The sequence below is a fragment of the Erithacus rubecula genome (genome assembly GCF_903797595.1).
Source record: "Erithacus rubecula genome assembly, chromosome: 1".
Taxonomy (NCBI): domain Eukaryota; kingdom Metazoa; phylum Chordata; class Aves; order Passeriformes; family Muscicapidae; genus Erithacus; species Erithacus rubecula.
Window position 1 is genome coordinate 45,642,067 of NC_136658.1, and position 18,879 is coordinate 45,660,945.

Sequence of the window (18,879 nt, forward strand, 5' to 3'; positions counted from 1 at the left end):
ATTTGGGCAGCCAGAAATTGCTGGGTGTTACAGTAGCTCTATCATTTGCCTGCTACTTGGAGCATCCAGTTTGCCTTGTATTCCCTAACCCAGTGGATCATCTGGTAGTGCTTAATTCTTTTGTTCTCTTGTGACCTGTAGCATTCCAGTTTTTACTGTCATCATCGAGTATCTTCTCTTTTCTACACAAAAATAGAAATAGATGATTTTGCAATGGTGGACTCATGACTGACACAAGCACCAGTCCCTTATTATCTCAGAAACTTTCATACCTTTCTCTGCATGGACTTCCCACAGGCAGTTCCACACAACTAACTCCTTTTCTCCTTGCTCTTCCTTCTGCAGGACCAGCTAACTCCTTTCAGTCCCTTGTGTGTGACACAACCTTTCCTCCTCACAGCACAGCCAGCAGAACCCAACTGACCCCCAGCCAGCTAACCCTCTCTTTTATAACACCCATCCTCACTGGACAGAGCTGTGACCTATTAAGGGGCAAGGATGTTTTACTCTTTGGTAATTAGTACAGCTGCAATTTAACAGGGGCCAGACTGCCTTCAGCACTGTCTCTATTCTCTTGTAATTCATCCTCCACAACTCCACCTTTCTCTTTTAAAGTTGCAGCAGCTCCAGAAAGACATGCTGAAGTGAATTTACACCATGGCACATCTACCTATTTCACCTAAAAATACAAATGTTTAAATACAACATATATGTTTCACCAGCAAATAAACACATTGTATTGAACAATAGAACTACTCTGTCTCCAGCTCCTTCTGTCACTTTCTCTTGTTCCTTTTTCAGTTTGTATTGCATTGGTTGGTCACTTCAAGCCTCTCTCATATGCTTTTTGTGTAGCTCCAACTCCACCTCTCTAAGCTGGTTATCTCCCACATTTTAACAAAAAGGCAATTTCTAAGTTTGCTCTCAAGCCCTTTCTTTTATATCAAATAAGCAAAATTGCCCACTCCTCATATTCAATACCCTTCTGCAAAATTCATAACAAAAATATCCAAGACAAGTTTTTTCTTCTCCTAGTTATTGAGTCCCCATTATTATGTTTCCCAGTCACTCACCTGGGCTTGGTGTCTTTTAAATCATCCAGATTTTAGGCTCTCAGGTCTGCCTGGCTTTGCTAGACTGGGCTCCACCATTACTGCTCTCTGGTCTGCAGCTCTCTATCTCTATCTTGTTCTCCCAGAAAAACAGTACATTTCTGTTTTCTCACAGTTTCTCTGATTCTGAGTTGATTTTTTTTTTGATTGGGTTATTTAATTTTTAATCAGCCTCAAGATTCTCTTTGGTTAGGTTTACTATTGAGAAAAAACAGCTTATTTTGTCTTCTCTTGGATTTTGCTTCTTCCCTCATACTGCTGTTCCCTCGTGCTCTGTCTACCCTCCATGACTTAATTATATTGATCTAAAGCAGAGTTCATAAGGAGTTGAAAAATTTAAATTTTATATGTTCAAATCTTTGCGTCTGGTGTAGGTAAAATTTTTATAAAGATCATTTAAGAAAAAGATCACTCTCTAAAGTCTGCAAGCTTCCCAGTTCTGTAATGTTTCAAAATATACAGCTTAGCTATATTCCAGTTTCTATGGCTTAGTGAATGAGCTGTAATTCCTATGGGAAGTGATATGGTTTCTGATTTTCTTGAAACCAGGTAATTTATGATCTGGGACTAGCAGGTAGAACATGTAAGGAAACTCCCTTTCTAAAATTTGTGCTGTTGCAATATTTGCTAGTGATTGCACAAATGTCTAATTTGTCCCCTCCTCCTCTTTTGGCTTTATTGCCTACTTAAAAGTGTATAAAAGTGGTGCCATAACATGCTGCAGAAGCAGATGTATTTCAACAAATACTCTTTCAATCTTCTTGCACTTACCTACAGTTGGAACTCTGGATACTGAGAATTCTGGTAATAATTGCATCCTATTTGTCTTATAGTTGCAATATCAGTTTCTTTTTATATTTTTATGCATTGACATTGTTTTACATCTGTTAAGATCTTATTTTAGGATGATTTTGTTATCAAATGATCTCTGATTGGATATTAATTCCTCTGTCCAGTAAGATCATTAAAAAACACTTTTTAATGCTCAAGAGGTTTCTGTGCCTGCTGTTTACAAGATACAATCTACAATCTTGACAGTAAGAAAGGATATTCTTTATTCCAAAATATGGATATTCCAAAATGTTCAACATTAAGAAGTTTCTTTGAGCCCTATAATTTCCTATTACACAAACAGCCATTGGAGTCAGAAGTCATTATTTTTCTGAACTAACTACTTCCAGATGAATTGTGTGTGTTTTTCTCCTTCAATTATCAGCATTACACATGAACTGCTATACCTCTTGGTTTTTTAAGAGCCATCAGATGTGCTTGCATCGCCCCTGGCCTAGATCACTCTCATTTGAAGAAGAGGTCTGTTTCATTCCATGAGAAAGGAAGCTTTTAGTAATGCTAGAAATAAGCAGTGCTATGAACATACTCAACTGGGTGCAGAAAATCTTTGGCATGTACCTGTTCATAAGTAGCCCACTGGAAGCATTTTAATCTTCCATACCAAAGGCTGAGGTAGCAATATCTGTTATATGCAAAGCTGAGATTTGATCCTTCATACAGTTCTTGCCACTGTTGTTATCAAGACTTGGTGCTTAAGACAAAATTTGATTGAAGAATTCTTCAGGCTGTCAGTTAAGACAATCCTGTCTCCCACTTCTATTTCTTACCACTTCTGATTACCATATGGAATCTTGTTTTGTAGGATGAGAGGAGACAGAAATTTTCAAAGGTCTAAATTACATACTAGTAATTGTCTTTGTCATACTCTTTTTTTCTGCCATCCAATCTTCCTCCCTCTTTCCCCTTTTTACATTATGCTGACTTTCTCCATAATAGTATATTTCCTTATTCTACAAAATTTTTCATATTTTTTTATGAACTGCAAAGGGGAGAAAGGGTAGAAGTTTTCTGTATGTAACACCCCTGTGATTGACAGTCTTTTTGCCTCCTGCTTTCTAGTAGGTAGATAACGCTTGCTATATGGGATCTTGTTTTGTAGGGTGCAAGAAGAGGGAGGACTACAACAAACAGAAATAGTGGTATGTAATTTTCCCTTTCTCCTTTGTCTCTCCGTACTTCCCAATCTTAGCTCAGAATTTTCTCAATCACATGGTGATACCTTGTACTGCTATTTGCTGCTTTTTATAAAAACACATCTTCTCAGTTTTTATTAGTTAAATGCCTGCAGCATTTTAAGAAAGAATGCCAATGAAATATTGTACAACACAAAGGTAGTGAATCCAACTGTGCTTACCCTTGGACACAAATTGACTGAACTTAAACTGACCAGGTTCTATAGCACATTGCAATACAAGAAGCCTTCTAGTCATCCAGTATCTTTAAAAAGATTTAACAGCCTACTATATACGGGGATTTCGGAGAAAACAGCTGTGATGGGGAAAGAGTAATCATCTTGTTCAAACTAAAATCAGCTACATACATAGACTGTGCTGTCTTTTGAAAAGCTAATGCTATAGAGCTGATAGAGAACTGCCTAATTTTCTGGTTCAAGTTTCACCAAAATGTTGTAAACGTAAATTTCAGTTGCAGAATCTTAGTTTGAACGACACAGGGAGATGGTACTCAGCTAAGCATAATACAGATTATCTAGAGGTAAAAGGAATGTTTTTGTAAAATAAAGGAGAAGATTGCTATTAGGCAGAGAAATTGTATTATTTCTAAGGGTAGGACTACTTTAAAAAGTGCTGTGTTGTGTAGTGTTGGAACGTTTCACTCAAAATGCAGAAGTTATTCATTCATAAGTCATTGTCATTTGGTGTGGGATCTGGTGAGATTTTTCTGTCATTAAGTTCTTATTTCTGTCCTCTTGTTAGAAAGGTACAAGTTGTTTATCAGAGAAATACATAAAACATCAGAGCTGTAGCAAAAAAAAAATTATGGGGAAAGTGCTTTATTGAAGTTAATTATCAAAAGGAATAGAGGAAAGCGAATGATGTGTCAAAAACTTGTTTCAAGGAAGATATGATCTTCACTAGACCAATTTTTCTTTGCGTTGTTCTGGATTGTTGGTTCACTTTGACTGAGAAGGAACATGTCTTCTCAGTGAATCATTCCTAGTTTCTATGACATCCCTAAGATCTGCACAGTACAGCTACTGCAAAAACAAGTCATATTTTCAAGGTCTGAATAGCTGTGATAATTAGGAAACAAGAGCTGCATTTGTATTCTCCATGATGATAGGAAAGCTTTTCCATTTCAGTTCAAAACAAGAACAGAACACAGTAAATTCTCAGCAGCATAGTGAATCTGCTCTTCTCTTGGTAACAGCACATAAGGGATCAGATCCTGTACATTAACTGATCTGCACAGATTGTCTGTCAAAAAACTAAATGAAAAAGGTAGAATAAATTTTATGTCTGATACTCAGTAAAATAGATTTTTTTTCCTGTGAGAAAAACATGTATAGTGGATTACTTTAATTCTCAGCATGTTGTTATTGTTTATGGGTTGACACAATGTCTATGATTAAGATAATTCTATTCTTTCTGCTGTGAAACTAGAGACAAAGGGATATTATGTGATCTCTCTGTGCTTGGTCTATTTAAGAGGAATGTTGTGGGTTGACCCTGGGTGGATGCTGGGCACCCACTGTACCCTCCCCATCACTTCCCTCCACAAGTGGAAAGGGAAGAGAAAATATAACAAGAGGTTCATGGGTTTAGGACCAGGAGACATCAGTCTCCAAATACTATCACAGGTAAAACAGACTTGGGGAATATTAATTGAATTTATTACTAACAAAATTAGAGCAGGATAATGAGAAGTGAAAGAAATCCTAAAAATCACTTTCCTCCCAGCCCTCCCTCCTTCCAGGTCATTCTCCTACCCCACAGCAGTTCAGAGAAGTGGGGAATGGGGTTTATGGTCAGTTCATCACACGTTCCTGCCACTACTCATGGAGAGGAGTCCTTACCCTGCTCCAGTGTGGGGTTCCTCCACACTGCATTCTTCACAAACTTCTCCAACATGAGTCCATCCCATAGTCAACAGTTTTCCATGAACTGTTTGAATGTAGATCACTCTTCCATGGGGTGCAATCCTTGAGGAGCAGGCTGTCCCAGTGTGGGTCCTCCACAGGGCCACAGGTCCTAGCAGGAAACTTGCTCCAGCATGGGCTCCTCTCTCCATGGATCTGCAGGTCCCTGCCAGGACCCTGCTCCAGCACAGGCTTCTCACGGGTTCACAGCCTCCTCTCAGCTCCACCTGCTGCAGTGGGGGCTCCTCTACAGGCTGCAGGTGAATCTCTGTGCTCCCATGGGCCCCCATGGGCTGCAGAATCACACCTGCCTCACCAGCTGTGTTCACCATGGGCTACACGGGAAACAGCTCCAGCTCCTGGAGCACCTCCTCCCCTTCCTCCTTCACTGACCTTGCTGTTTGCAGGGCTGTTCCTCTCATTCCCTCTTGTCAGAGAGCAATTATATAAACACAATACTTTTCTCCCTTCTTAAATATCTTATCACAGAGGCATTACTGTCATTCCTGGTGGGCTCAGCCTTGGCCAGCAGTGGGTCCATCCTGGAGCCAACTGGCATTGGCTCTGCTGGACGTGGGGAAAGCTTCTGGCAGCCCCTTACAGAAACCACCCCTGTGTTTCTCAGCTACTAAAACATGGCCACACAAACCCAATACAAGGAAATCCAGACTTTCACTGGAGAGATTCTGACTATAGACTAGGGTAAAACCTAAACTGACATTGTCAACATAGAGCAAAAAATTACTCCATCATGATGGAAAATGAGTCCCCAAAGTGTATTTCATTTAAATAATAACTGTATATTACAGAAAAACATGAAATAAGATGATAAAGAACTAATTAAGATTTAGAGGTTTTGTGCTGTTGTCATTTGGAAAAAATGTTAATTGCTTTTATTCTGAGGTTCATAACATTATCATTAATTTTCATGATAACTTTATTGCATAGACATGACACATATTGAATAGAGCTGTCTGATAGAAAATGCATGGACTTCTAAGATGTCAACAATAATGGCACTTTAAAGTTTCAAAAGGATGAATAATTGATGTGGATTAAGTTCTATTTAAGCTGGGTACAGAGTGGTTGGGTTTTTTCCTTTTTTTAAATAGGATTGTGATTCATCTACATAATCAACTAAATAATTTGTACATGCAGACTAAAATGTTGTATATTTTAATTTAAGGAGTTGTTCTTGGCCTAGAGAGGAGGGGTCACCACCTCCAGGTTATACTGGTAGATAATATCTTTATCTTGCCATGTGATATTGTAATGGGAATGGTTGTGGAGCAGTGATTCTTTTACCATGTGCAGTGAAGAGGAATTATGATACTTGGGGACTTGTAGAATGTCCTTGGTAACTCTGCATCACTGAAAAATCTGTGCTTGCAGCAAACACACCAGAATCCATTTGTCTGATTTGTGAACAAAAAGTATTTGTTGCAGCATGTCAGCCTTGTATTTGCTGTTTTCTGCATAAAAAAATTTGCAACAGTGCTCCTAATGTGGTGACTTAGATACATAGTTTGCTAAGAATACAAAACCCTTTTAAGCGACGCTTTCCTAAGGGAATAAATAAATACTTAGTAGCAAGTGTGTGGGTGTATTTTCTGTCATTTGCTAGAATCTCATAATTTTTCTGTTATAAGTATTGAAATAGAACACTTAAGAATACTGAGGGATAGGTTTTGAGACTGAATACTTACAGGATGCAGTTCATTAAAAAAAAAATTCTAGTTCTTCAGTCATACTGAATTTTTACAGTGTAAATTAGAAGGATATCATGGTTTGAATTGCATCAGTACCTGAAAACTGCTATTCTGGTATAACAAATCAGATTAATAGGAGTCCTATGCTGATGTCTATTTGTTTTGCAGCTGATGTATACTTTTGGTTGGCTTTTCTTTGACCCATAGCTTGAAATTTTCTTGCCTTATGTTAAATATATTATGTTTATTTTACAATTTGATTGTTGCCTTTAAAATAATTGTTGTCCCTCTGCTTCTGAAATTTTAGTTGAAAATTACTATAGCAAGTTTTAAATATGCCCATACACTTTTTTCCTGCTTTGTCCAAGCTATTTATAATTCTCATTAGCAGTAGTAAGAGAAGAGATTTCTCTTGTTAAACTCTGAGTTGGAATTATGGGGATACTTTGAAGAGAAGATTGTTAATTGTGGACTTGATGTCCAAACAAAATAGACATCAGCAAAAAGAAGAAACATTGATGTCTTCTTCCACAACTACTACTCAAGAAAGGAGGATTAGCAGAATATTAGCTTTTCTGAGTTTGAGGCAAACCTGTTATGCATGTGGAAGCAAACCCAAACCATTCTGTGATTCAATCTATGAAAATAACTCCAGTCTAATTCTGCTAATAAAAATAAAAACAAAAATAAAAATGATTTTTAAAGAAATTATATTCATTCCATTGCTTCCTTCATATTCCAGCTCCCTTTATCCTCACTAAGGTGCAGGGTTGTTTATTCATTCTCAGCAGAGAGAGACTGGTCCTACCAGAAGCTGATCCCTCCTAACAGTCTGAGCAGAGTTAGATACTTGTCTTAACAGGATCTTTATGACTTGGGTAAATTATTATTTCAATAATCCATTAAAAAATATATATCTCCAAGATTCCTGCTGGTTTTGTTCATGTGACTTTTAGATAATTTCTTCTGCCAGTGTAAATATGTGTATTAAATCTTCTCTACAAAAGGGACTGGAAACACAAAGTTTCTCATTTCAACTGATCACCTTTTTCCCAAAGAAAAGAACTATGCACTTTATAATGGTATGCAATGCAAAGAAGGATTAATGATCTTCAATAAAAGTTAGATTTCTTCACCTTACAAAGATAAAATAAAAACATTATCCTTTTGTCTAATGAACTCCATGCTATCATTTTCTGGTTAGGAAATTGGTAATGGTGCTCCTCATAGACTATGACCTTTCTGAAATTATCTTACACACACTAACCTTCTCTGAAAAGTGAAGCTAGATATTTAATAGTGAATTTCCTTCTCAGTCTTTTCAAAAAAATAGTTAATCTCATGTTTAATAAATAGGCAACATATTTCTTCAATAATATATTTTAAAAAAACTAACCCAAAAATAGTCCATTGTAAAAGAGGAGAAGCTTGCAGCAGTGTTAAAAAACAACCAGCCAAACAAAACAAACCAAACCAAAGCCAAAAATCCACCTAGATTTTGTAAAATTGCTGTTTGGGTGATTTGAGATACTGATTCTGAGAAATGTTGAGCCATCAAAGATAACCATACATTTTAGTAATTTCTCTAAGGTAACTTACAGAGTTCTCACTGAGAAATATGAATAATTTAATACTGTGCAGCACAGGACTCAGTGTTTTGGGTTTCTTTTTCAGATTCTTTCTCAAGTTTCCACATTAAATATTCTTAGTTTAAAACATATGTGTTCTACAATGTTTTCAAACCCTATGGAAATGGCCAAGAATTTAAAAGTCATTGCAGCTTCTTCACTCTTCCTTTGTGAGGGGGAACATCAATACATTTCTTGCATCAATGTTTCTGGTCAAGCTGCTTGCTGCTGTCTCCTCTGTTTCCAAATGTCAGCCCATCATGTACTGTCAATTTCCTGGGTTTTTTTTTTTTTTTTTCTGAAAGCATTTACTTTCAGGGCCAAAAAAACATCATTGAGGTAGAGATTTGTCTGTATATGAATACACATGGAAAGCAAATTTTTTGCACATAAAGGAGCCTATCTTATATGTTTACTGCAGAGAGCAGAACAGAACTCTCTGTTTTTACGTTCTGGACTTTGAAAGGAGAAATCAACAGTGGCAAATGCTTGGATGAGTGATTTGGAAAAAAGTTGTCCTATGCTACACTCTTCATGTACACCAAATAACCAGATTTGCAAAATAGTAGCATGACCAGAGAAGTTTTTGTGATTAAATATTTAGTAGCACTTAGATTATTTCTAACAGAAAGATAATACTCATTTTATACTTGTGATGCAATTATACTGTTCTCTGATTTAGAGGAGAATTCAGAAAAGTTACTGAAATATAAAAATATACACATAAAAAAGACCTATGTTTGAAAGAACTCTTGCTTCTATATTTGTCTAGCCTGGATCATGGTCAGTACATAACCAGTCTTTGCTGTTCCTCTCAATTCTTATCTTATTTATTTTTTTTAGTAACTGTGATTACATTATTTCAATTTGACCCACAGAATATGGAATGTCAAACATGCTTATTAAATGTATTAGAGTCAAATGATTTGCCATGGAAACTCAGTTTCCCAGTCTTCATGCAATATTCTTGGAACACATCTTACTAATAATGGAGTTTATTTTGCCATCTGCTTAATATCAATGAATTTTAGTGATGTAAAGGTGGTGAGATGGGGCATGTGGTTTTTAAAACATGACTTCTAGAAAAAATGTGAAAAATAAATATTCCCTATCAAAGGCAAAAGGACAACTGATCAGATTTGTAACTCAATCATTCTTAACACTGTTGCTTATCCTCTTCAAGTTATCAATATCACATGACTGAATTTACAGAGGTTCTGGCTGGAACTCTGCAAAGTCAGTAAGAGCTGGGGCAGTCAGCTTTCTAAAAATAACTGGCCTGATTTTTATACTTTAGAGGAATTTTCACTCAAGCAAAAAAAAAAAAAAAAATTGTCACTGCCAGATGGTGATGGAAACATTACTACAGCAAGTGAATGTTAACAAAGATACACTCAGCAAAGCAAATTGTTGCCATAGCAACAGGATGCTAAGCATTTTCAAATAAATAAATAAATAAAATTAGACAGTATCATTTAGATAGCACAATGGCCAACCCCCCAAAAAACTTTGCATGATTTTTCCTTTTGGAAATAGAGGTGTTTTTTCTACATTTTGCTTAAAACTTTGTTAAAACACTTTCTTGCTGACTAAGTGCATTTCTTTCAACCTAAATACCCTTCTCATCTGTATTCATTTTTATTCCAGAACAAATTCTGTTATTTAGTCCCTTTCCTCTCTACATCCTTCCAACACATTTTTACATCTAAACAGTTCATAGGATTTACAAACACACTGTAGGGTTTGGCAGCAGGATATGACAAGCAGCAAAATTAATATTCATTTTGTAAGAGCTTCTCAGTGTCCTCAGCCAGTGATTGCCCTCCTGCTGTGCTGGTTACTACACAGAATTTCATAGAAACGTGGTGGCTATATTCAAGGGTCTCAAATTTGGTGTTCTGGCCCACCAAATGGAGGGCCAAATGAAACCTTGGAGGAAGGAAGAGTTAGCAATGTGCAGGAATGTTAAAGCAGGTGTAGTTTAAAAAAAGGAAGCAGTAATGATGTGTTTGTCAGGCACATGGCCAATGATAACACCTTTAGTGCTGGAGGGGTGGGCTGTGGTGGGTGTGTTTTTTCTCAAAGTCTTGCAGAAGTTGTTTGAGCCACACTGAAATTTGCAGAACATTTACAAACCCATGTTTACACCGAGCAGGGAATGGAGGGGAAGAGTAGAGAAAGGGGAGAATGCACATCTTCTTTTCTTAATCATCACATTCCACTTTAAACAAAAATTTCAATCCACTGGATCAAGAACACAACAGGCTAAGGTTGGTAATGTGGCAGGATTTTAGAGGTAAGAGATTTCTCACCTTTAGCAATGATAGGAAATGGAGCTTCTTTGGCTCAGTGAGTCATTTCCTGGTGCATTTGAAAAGTGTCCTGACAAAGGCATGGAAATACAGAGATTTGGCATGGGGTGGATCTTGAATTGGTTTGGCAACTTGCTGGTTCATGGAGGAAGTGTGGCAGTTCTGTTGCCATTGGGACCAAATAATTTTCTGTTCAATGTGTTCTCCACCAGCCTGAACATATGGAATATTGGTGTTGCTCTCATACTTAGGCTCTCCTTCCTGCAGGATCACACTGTGTGTTGTATTGGCACCATCTGTCTCTATTTTAAATATTTAGATTAATGGTCTAACACTAATCCAAGGTCTCAAACTATTAATTCCTCTAGATGTGTAGAGAAAGACAAAGAAAAAATTATTTCCTCCAGGAAAACTGGCTGTAATTTGATTTTTCACTTAAAGTATTTTTTAGATCAGGGCCAAATACTTTGATGCAGTTGGAGCAAGCGAAGTGTTCAGACGTGAATAATCCATGAATATACATAATAAATCATACTTAATTACATTTTGATGTCTGGATAGAATCCAGTATGTTTTGTCAAGTCTCATAGGGAAACTGCAGAGGCTATTTATGCATCATTTCATAAATTGTTTCACTACCAGGCCCCATTCTGTTCTTCAGGCATGTTTTAAAGTTGACATCACTTGTTAAGACCAGCAGTGCTTTAGAGGAAGCACAAATTTCTATATAAAAGCATGAAAGAATAATCCAATGAAGCTTCACTCAGTATATCTGAGAATATTCTCCCTCTTCTTGGATTTGTCTTTTCTCTGAATGCAAGAAATTTAATCCATTAAGAGCCTGTTGATATTTAATATGTTATATTAAATGCAAACTCCAACCTTCTTCACAGAAGTGCAGGTAAAAATTTGCTGATAATTTTTCCTCTGTGGAATATCAACATCATATCTTGAGTGAGTGTGGCACTCAACTGTTACAATTTGTTAGCATTCAAGAATAGTTGTTCTGAAGAATTGATTTGTCATCTGTCTGCAGTGTGCACCCACATACACACCTTTTAAAATATATAATGCAGTTCCTTAATGATATACAAACCTATTCTAGTTTTTTTGCTTGCTCCTTTGCTTTCTTGGTCATTATTTGGGATGCAACCTTCAGAAATTTGACCTTTAATTAGCTATTACTTGTCTCCTTTGCCATAGTAACTACCTCATTTTCTGTGGTTGCATAAGAAGGTGAAGTTAAAGATTTCAATTATATTTCCCCCTAGGGCAAGAGTAAAATCCAGAGGAAACAAGTTAAATAATTTTTTAAAAGAATAAAAGTGATGACATATATAAACACATTGCGACTTTAGCCATTTGCTAAATGCATTTATGTGATGTAGAAATAAATAAGAATGTATTTGTCTTAGTCTAAAAATCAGACATTCTTTTCAGACACTAATTTGCATGAATATTTGGTTATTATGACATGCATACTTAGCCTTGCTAAGATAATGTTTTGGGTTAGTAAAAAAGAATATTCTCTTCTTACACATGTAGCTTCCTTCATTGCAAGAGAAACAAATTAATTCAGCTTTTTTTTTCATGCAGGCCTGCAGTCCCAAACAAATTTAATAAGGTAAATCTAACTGAACCCATATCAGGAGGGTTTTAGAAATGGATGCTAGACCATAAAAATAGTATTTTTCTTTTTGATCATTGGCCAAAAATTTGTGTTGGTATTAGGTAAATATCACTGCTGACTCCAAATGTGTGATATCTTGAAAAAAATATTTATTTAGAAGTATTTAGACATCCATGTCATAAGTACAGCCATCTCTTGGGCCAATTATTCCTTCAGTGGGCTCCTGATCTCCAAAAATATTTGGTTTCTTAACTGGGGCATAGCAGTCCTCCTCCCTCAAGGCTCTCCTCCCTTTGCCATTGATATCAGCAGAGCATTGCTGAAAGCCTCAACTGTTTATTCCTCTTTCCCACTGTCAGTATCTTTGTGTCCCTCATTAAATTAATTATTTCTCATGCAGTTTGATATCAAATTACTGAACCTACAAGGAGAGAGTTTCTTTAGTTGTGCTGTGATGGAAACTTCTTTTTGGTGTTTTACACAATATAGGTGATTTTCTATTTGATGTTATATACGTTATTAAAATAGCTTGCAATGAAAATTAAGTTTCATAAATCACAAATGGTCAAGGTTGGATTGCATAATCTAAAATTATTACCTAAAAAACACACTTTCACCACTTTGGAGTAAAGAAAAGTTGAAACTGGAAAAATAATGAATGGTAATATATGGATATATTTGAGGGCCCTAGAAAGAGCCCACTTGCATCAATAACAGCTTTGGTGTCAGCAAGGATGGTGGAGGAAGAAGGAAGGTGGGAAAGCAGGCTTATCTTCTATTTTGGGAGGGAACTTCAACTATTAAATAACATGGGTAGGTGCCATCAGAGTAATTTTTATAGATATTTTTCACTTCAGCAATAGATTTTAATTTGTGTTTCACCAGATTTTTCTCACAATTTGTTTGATAAATACCAACTGTTTAATTTCATTTGCATGGAAGATTCAGTAAAACTTACTCTTGTGAAAGGAATATAGATCTGATAAATATCTGTATTCATTCAGTTTCTGTTGAAAAGAAAGAAAGAAAATATATTTTTGTTAAATGATGAAATTTATGTGACAGCTTGTGATGTTTTTTTTATTCCACGTGCTTTTGGTATTGCAAAAACAAGGCAGTGCTTTGTTATTTTTGTAGTTCTGTTTTAACTGTAGCTGCTCAAATGTAACATTATCAAAGTCTTACTAAGTGGTAGAGGTTTTAACCTAAAATATTTGTGCATGAAAGTAGTGATCACTTCCTGTCAAAATGAGACATGAGGTGATAGCCTGACTGCCCTGAGTTGAAAGAATTGTATTTGCTTCCTTGTGACATCATTGGCTTTATTTTGTGTCATCAAGCTCGTTATGGGTACTTATGCTTTAAAAGTTATAGAAAAGTGCATTCCCTGAAGGAAAGGGTTTTCTTGCAGTGTTCTAGGAGTAGCTGACTGCATCATCATCATCATCATCATCATCATGCTCCTGGTTCCTCACCCTCACCATTTGTTACACAGACAACTTTTCTCCCTGTCTTGGGACCCTGGGGACCATCCTGGGCTTGGACAGTTCTGCCAATAAAGTTCTTTGAATAAAGGAGGACTGGAGCAAAGCACTCAGGCACACAGTGTGTAGTTTTGGCATAGCTGGTAGATGACTTGACCTACTGGAACTTGAGCTGACTAGCCTTTGCACTTAGGCAGTGTAATGATGCATGGGAAAATCAGCCTGATATCCCAAGTTTCAGCAGAGTCCTGCTGTGAGTCCCTCTCTTTGCCAAGCTTTGTTTATGTTTGTATCCAATAAGTTTTAAGTGTGGGGCTGGATCCAAATATTTAGGCATTTGATAGTCCAGTGTCAAAGAGCCTACAGACCTTGGATTAGTTAAAAAAATTAATAAATTAGGGTTTGGACCTAATGTCTAGTGCTTCAAAAAGGCAACAGACTTCTGGTAAATGAGTCAAATATTTCCATTTGTCTTCTCTGCATGAAGTTCTTCATTACAGCATATTTTTGCTTACATAGTTCCATTGAAGCAATGCAGTAACAGCTCAAGGTTGCAAACTGTTGGAAGTCTCATGAGTTTTAAAATCCCAGAGAATGTAACTTTTTTCTTTACTTCTTTTTTCTTCTTTCTTCATATTCTTGGAATTATTTTTTCTTTGTTTATTTTTAAGAATTTTACTCAAAGGAAGCCAAATATATTAGACTCCACCCTTAATTATGCACATCTTCAGTTCTCTCACAGTAGTTTTCTTACAACCCAGTTGGCACTTTTTCCTGTTCTAAAAAATGCCTTACATTTACATTATCCCCTATCCTAGACTGTAAAAAATTATTACGAAGTCAAGATTCAAACCATATTCCAAACTTTTAAACACTCTATTCATTTCTTGCTGACCTTTAAAACTGTGTGCTTAGTGAATTAAAAAGAAAAAGTGCTTTACTATCAGATGAACAATTTGATGCTGAGTGTTCTTTAAAATCATCTCATTTACATCAGTGACTAAATGTGGCCTTTTTCCCTGCTCAATTCAATTAAATATTTTGAGCTGGAATCATATATCTAACAGAAAAGTCAAGGTAGCTGTATTTCAAAATGCCTTTCATATTTGGAAAATAAAAGTCATACAAAAAAAGATAACTAGTTCCTAATATTAAAACCAAATTGAGCAATTTAGAAAAGAAAATACTAACATTTAAACTTCAAATAATTCAGAGTCTGATGTATTTTGTTGTATCAGAAACTGTTTTGAAAACAACCACAGAAATGCTCTGCAATGACATTTACTTAGTAAAAACAGAGCTACCTTAGAATATCAGGTCTCCTGCAAAATTATCAAGTGAGGTTTGGTAATCATAGAGGAAAATGTCTGTACTAATATCTTCATTTCTATTTCTGTACAGTTTTATCTCAGATCATTCCCTATATAAGTGCACTGGGCAGAAGATTTCACTTTTCCTCAGTTTGGTTATAAGAATTTTGAGTTTTGGCAATTATCTTCAAATGTCTATATGCACGTGCATATAGTATGTATTTTATAGCAAAAAGCTTCAATTATTCTCTAAATAATGAAATTATATACCAGATATTAAACTCTTTTCAATTTGCGATTTACTGTTCTTTGATTTGAAATGCCAGTGAGGATGTTTTCATTGTGCCTTTTAAAGATATTTCACTTTAAAAATATCTGCATTTAGCCTGTCCCAGGGTTTTATTTTTGCTTATAGTGCCCTCACCTGTAACTTAGGGCCAACTGCAGAACTTTAGTAGTAAAAATAGCTACTTTTTCCTTGAATCATTGCTTCTCTTGTTTTGACAGTCAGAAACAGCTAATGTGTTCCTGCTGACTTGTAGTAGTTTGCAATATTACACTTGAAATATTATTATGGTTTATAGTGTACCCTAAACACAGCTTACTTTTATGTCAAACCTCAGTTGTGTATTTTCTCTAGAATGCAACCTGCAAACCCTAATAAAGCAATTCATTCATATTTTAATTTCAAACACTGTTCTTAATTCAATCTTTTTTATCAAGTTGTGGGATACAACAGATCAAAATATAAAACAATTAGGGTAAGAGGAAAAAAAATCAGTGTACTGTAGCTGCATTTTTGCTGCTTCTGTATTCTTCTTTTTCTCACTTCTATCACTTTCCAAAGTAAAATGTCTCTCCAGAGTTCACAAGAGTGATGAGCACACCTTTCAATAACAAACTTCATTTTGGCAACATTTTAGAAACATAGAAAACTAGGAAGCATAACCAATTCAGTCTGAATCCTTTCATGTGGATTTTTTAAAATGTAAGATCATAGAACAATTTTGATAGTGATCATTTATATCTGAACACTGACTTGGCCTGTAGGATGTAAAGCAGGTACAGTTTTCTTGTTCTCAGGTCATCCCAGTTTGGTACAGAGACAAATGCAGCATGGGACACTCAGTTTGCACTCTGACTCCCAGTTTGGTACACAGATGCAAGATGAAAGGTGATAAGAGTACAGATTTTTTTCTAATTCCAGATCTGGGTTGCAATAGCTTTCCTTTGACGGGGGAATTTGAATCTGGCAGGATCTTGCAGTACTGGGTTCCCAAGATTCCTTTTTTGGAGGAACTTTTCTTTCCAGGCTGAGGATCTGGAAAATACCCACCCATGTTGCCAATCAGGCTACAGAAGCAACTGGGGGCACAGTGGAATGCCAGGTGAAAATAAAAAAAAAAAAAAAAAAAATCTTGTGTTGTTCTTTTTTAAGTGGAAAATTTGTCATACAAAAATGCAAGATTTTCTGATGAGAAATAGTGTAAGGTGTAATGAGCCTACAGATCAATCACTGGAATTAAAAAAGTTCAGATTTCTGCAAAATTTGCAGTCAGATTTCTTTGAGTATGTTTTCCAGCCAGGACCTGACTGTAATTTAGGGTTGCTCTTGACTAACTCCTTCTCCCTTGCATACCTGCACATTCTCTTTCTTTCCTTTTCTTCCAAACAAAATCACCCTTCCGTTCATTCTGTTCATACCAACCTTAATATTTCGCTTACAAATTTTTCCCCTGTCAACAGCGGAGCATATAAACTCTTCTTGTGTCTGATAAGACAATAGAAGGTTGTGATTAAGGATCAATATCTGATCTTCACACAGATATATTTCAGGGAGGCATTTCAGGAATGCAGGAGAATGGATGAGTGGAATATTTATATGCATTGCTTCCTGTCTGCTTTCTATATTGTATGAATATTTATGCATGGTTACTCTTCTCATCTGATACCTCTGTGTCTTGGGCCAGGACCCCACTGTGCTGAGGCTGTTCCAGACAGTCTTTCTGTGTCTGAAAGCCAAAATTAATGGGATATATGGGATCACAGCCAATCTAAATTTAGTTTTCACCATATGTATTACACTGGCACAAATAGTAATTTAAACTACCCCCTCCCTTTTTTTTCTTTTTCTATTTGTAGTTTTGTTCCAATTCCCAGTTCTCTAACATTTTGATACAATAGCTGGACAAGGAAAAGTGAGGACATATTTTTTAAAGACAGCTTCTTCAATAAATATTTATTTTGTGATTTTTTTGCTGAACTTAGGTTGTTCAAAAGGTTTCTTTACATCTTCCTTATGAGCTAATTTACATAGGCAACTATTCCATCAAATATCAGTTGTTATGGCTGTCTTCCTCAATGCTCATTCCAGTCATTCTTACTTTGTTTTTCATAACTCAAAGTTATTTTAGAAATTATGTATAAGCTGCTGACTACTAGTTTATCATGATTTATTTATTAAACACTGGGAACTTGTGTGGGTACAGCAGATGGAAAAGGGCTCAGTGATTTTTACTGTCCTGTAGCATGACTGACATTATCAACCTCGAGCAAGGATTTTGGGTTGGCCTTCCAAATTGGAGATTATCAGCCTTTGCAAGTTGGTAGATAGGTTGTTACCCTAAAAGCATTGCCTCAGGAGCCTGTTTTTGACAGCTTTGGCCTCAGTGGAGAGGCTCAAGACTGGGGTGATAAACACATGGCCATTTGCTAGGAAAGCAAGCTTCTTGTTTATGTGATGGAAGTGTTGAAAAGTTTATTTGGAAATTTCTTTCAAATTGCTTTAGAAATTATTCACCAGGGCAAGCTGAGTATGATTTCTGTCCAAAAGACATTTTTAAGAAATGAAATTAATTTGCAAGAATCCAGTTTAAGAACAAGGTATTTTTTATAGCTATACACAAAGAAAGTCATATTCCTTTGGATTTAAATGTGCAATAACAGTGGGTTTTGTATGCCCATTGTGCCTGCCATTGTAGCTTCAATTTCTGTAATGTGTTATTGACTGGAACAGCCAATGTTGATGTTTTTTGAGGTGCAACAAATTGTTTTTCTTCTTTTAATAACCATTGTGAGAAGTAGTCTACAGATAACCTCCTGTTGAATATTTCTCTAAGGGCATGCCTTCTGTAAGATAACCCTTTAAAAGTATGACTCCTTTTGTGACAAGTCTCCAACAAATCACAGCTTTATTTAAAAAAAGTCAAGAAAGCCTAAAAATCTGATTCTAGAAATATGTTAGAAACTTCTATTTGTTTTTCCTTTTCAAAAGTAAACTTCTTTTTGGTAAATCAAAATTAGTATGGTATTAAGATTTAAACCTTCCATTAATTTAAGTCTTAACTAAATTTTTTAAAAGCTGAAGTGATTTATTCCATGCTTTTAGAGAAGGTCTAGCAAAGGATTCTGGAAAAGACATCAGACATAATACCTGCATTCATAGTTCTTTTGTTGTATCAAAGTACTGCATTTCAGCAAAACACTGGAATAGTTAACAACATTCTTTAAGAAACAATGCATTCTGAATTTTATCTCCCTTTGTGAACAAATAGATTTGTATTCACCTACTTCTGTTTCTGATTTGTTTGACTATCCTTCCTTGGACATCGTGATATGTGACTAAATAAATTGGCAGACTAACTTTTGCCAAGGTTATGCAGGGGGGTTCTGCCTACTTTTTATACTTTAATTATATTTGCTTGCATATTCCAAGAAGGTTTAATTTTCTGGCATACTTATTTGC

The 18,879-nt window shown here is 35.9% G+C and overlaps 1 protein-coding gene across 3 annotated transcripts in view; it reads left to right on the forward strand.

Annotated features, from left to right (window-relative positions):
- Positions 1 to 18,879, forward strand: part of FGF14 (fibroblast growth factor 14) — a gene marked incomplete at its 5' end in the record, with an annotated part of 379,569 nt that overhangs the window by 218,858 nt on the left and 141,832 nt on the right. Inside the window, one exon of one of the 3 annotated variants that reach the window (XM_079319914.1) lies at positions 3,064 to 3,103. The exons of the other annotated variants lie outside the window; for them this stretch is intronic. Coding sequence (XP_079176040.1) covers positions 3,064 to 3,103 — 40 coding nt within the window. The remainder of the gene's footprint in view (positions 1 to 3,063; positions 3,104 to 18,879) is intronic. 3 annotated transcript variants of the gene reach the window in all.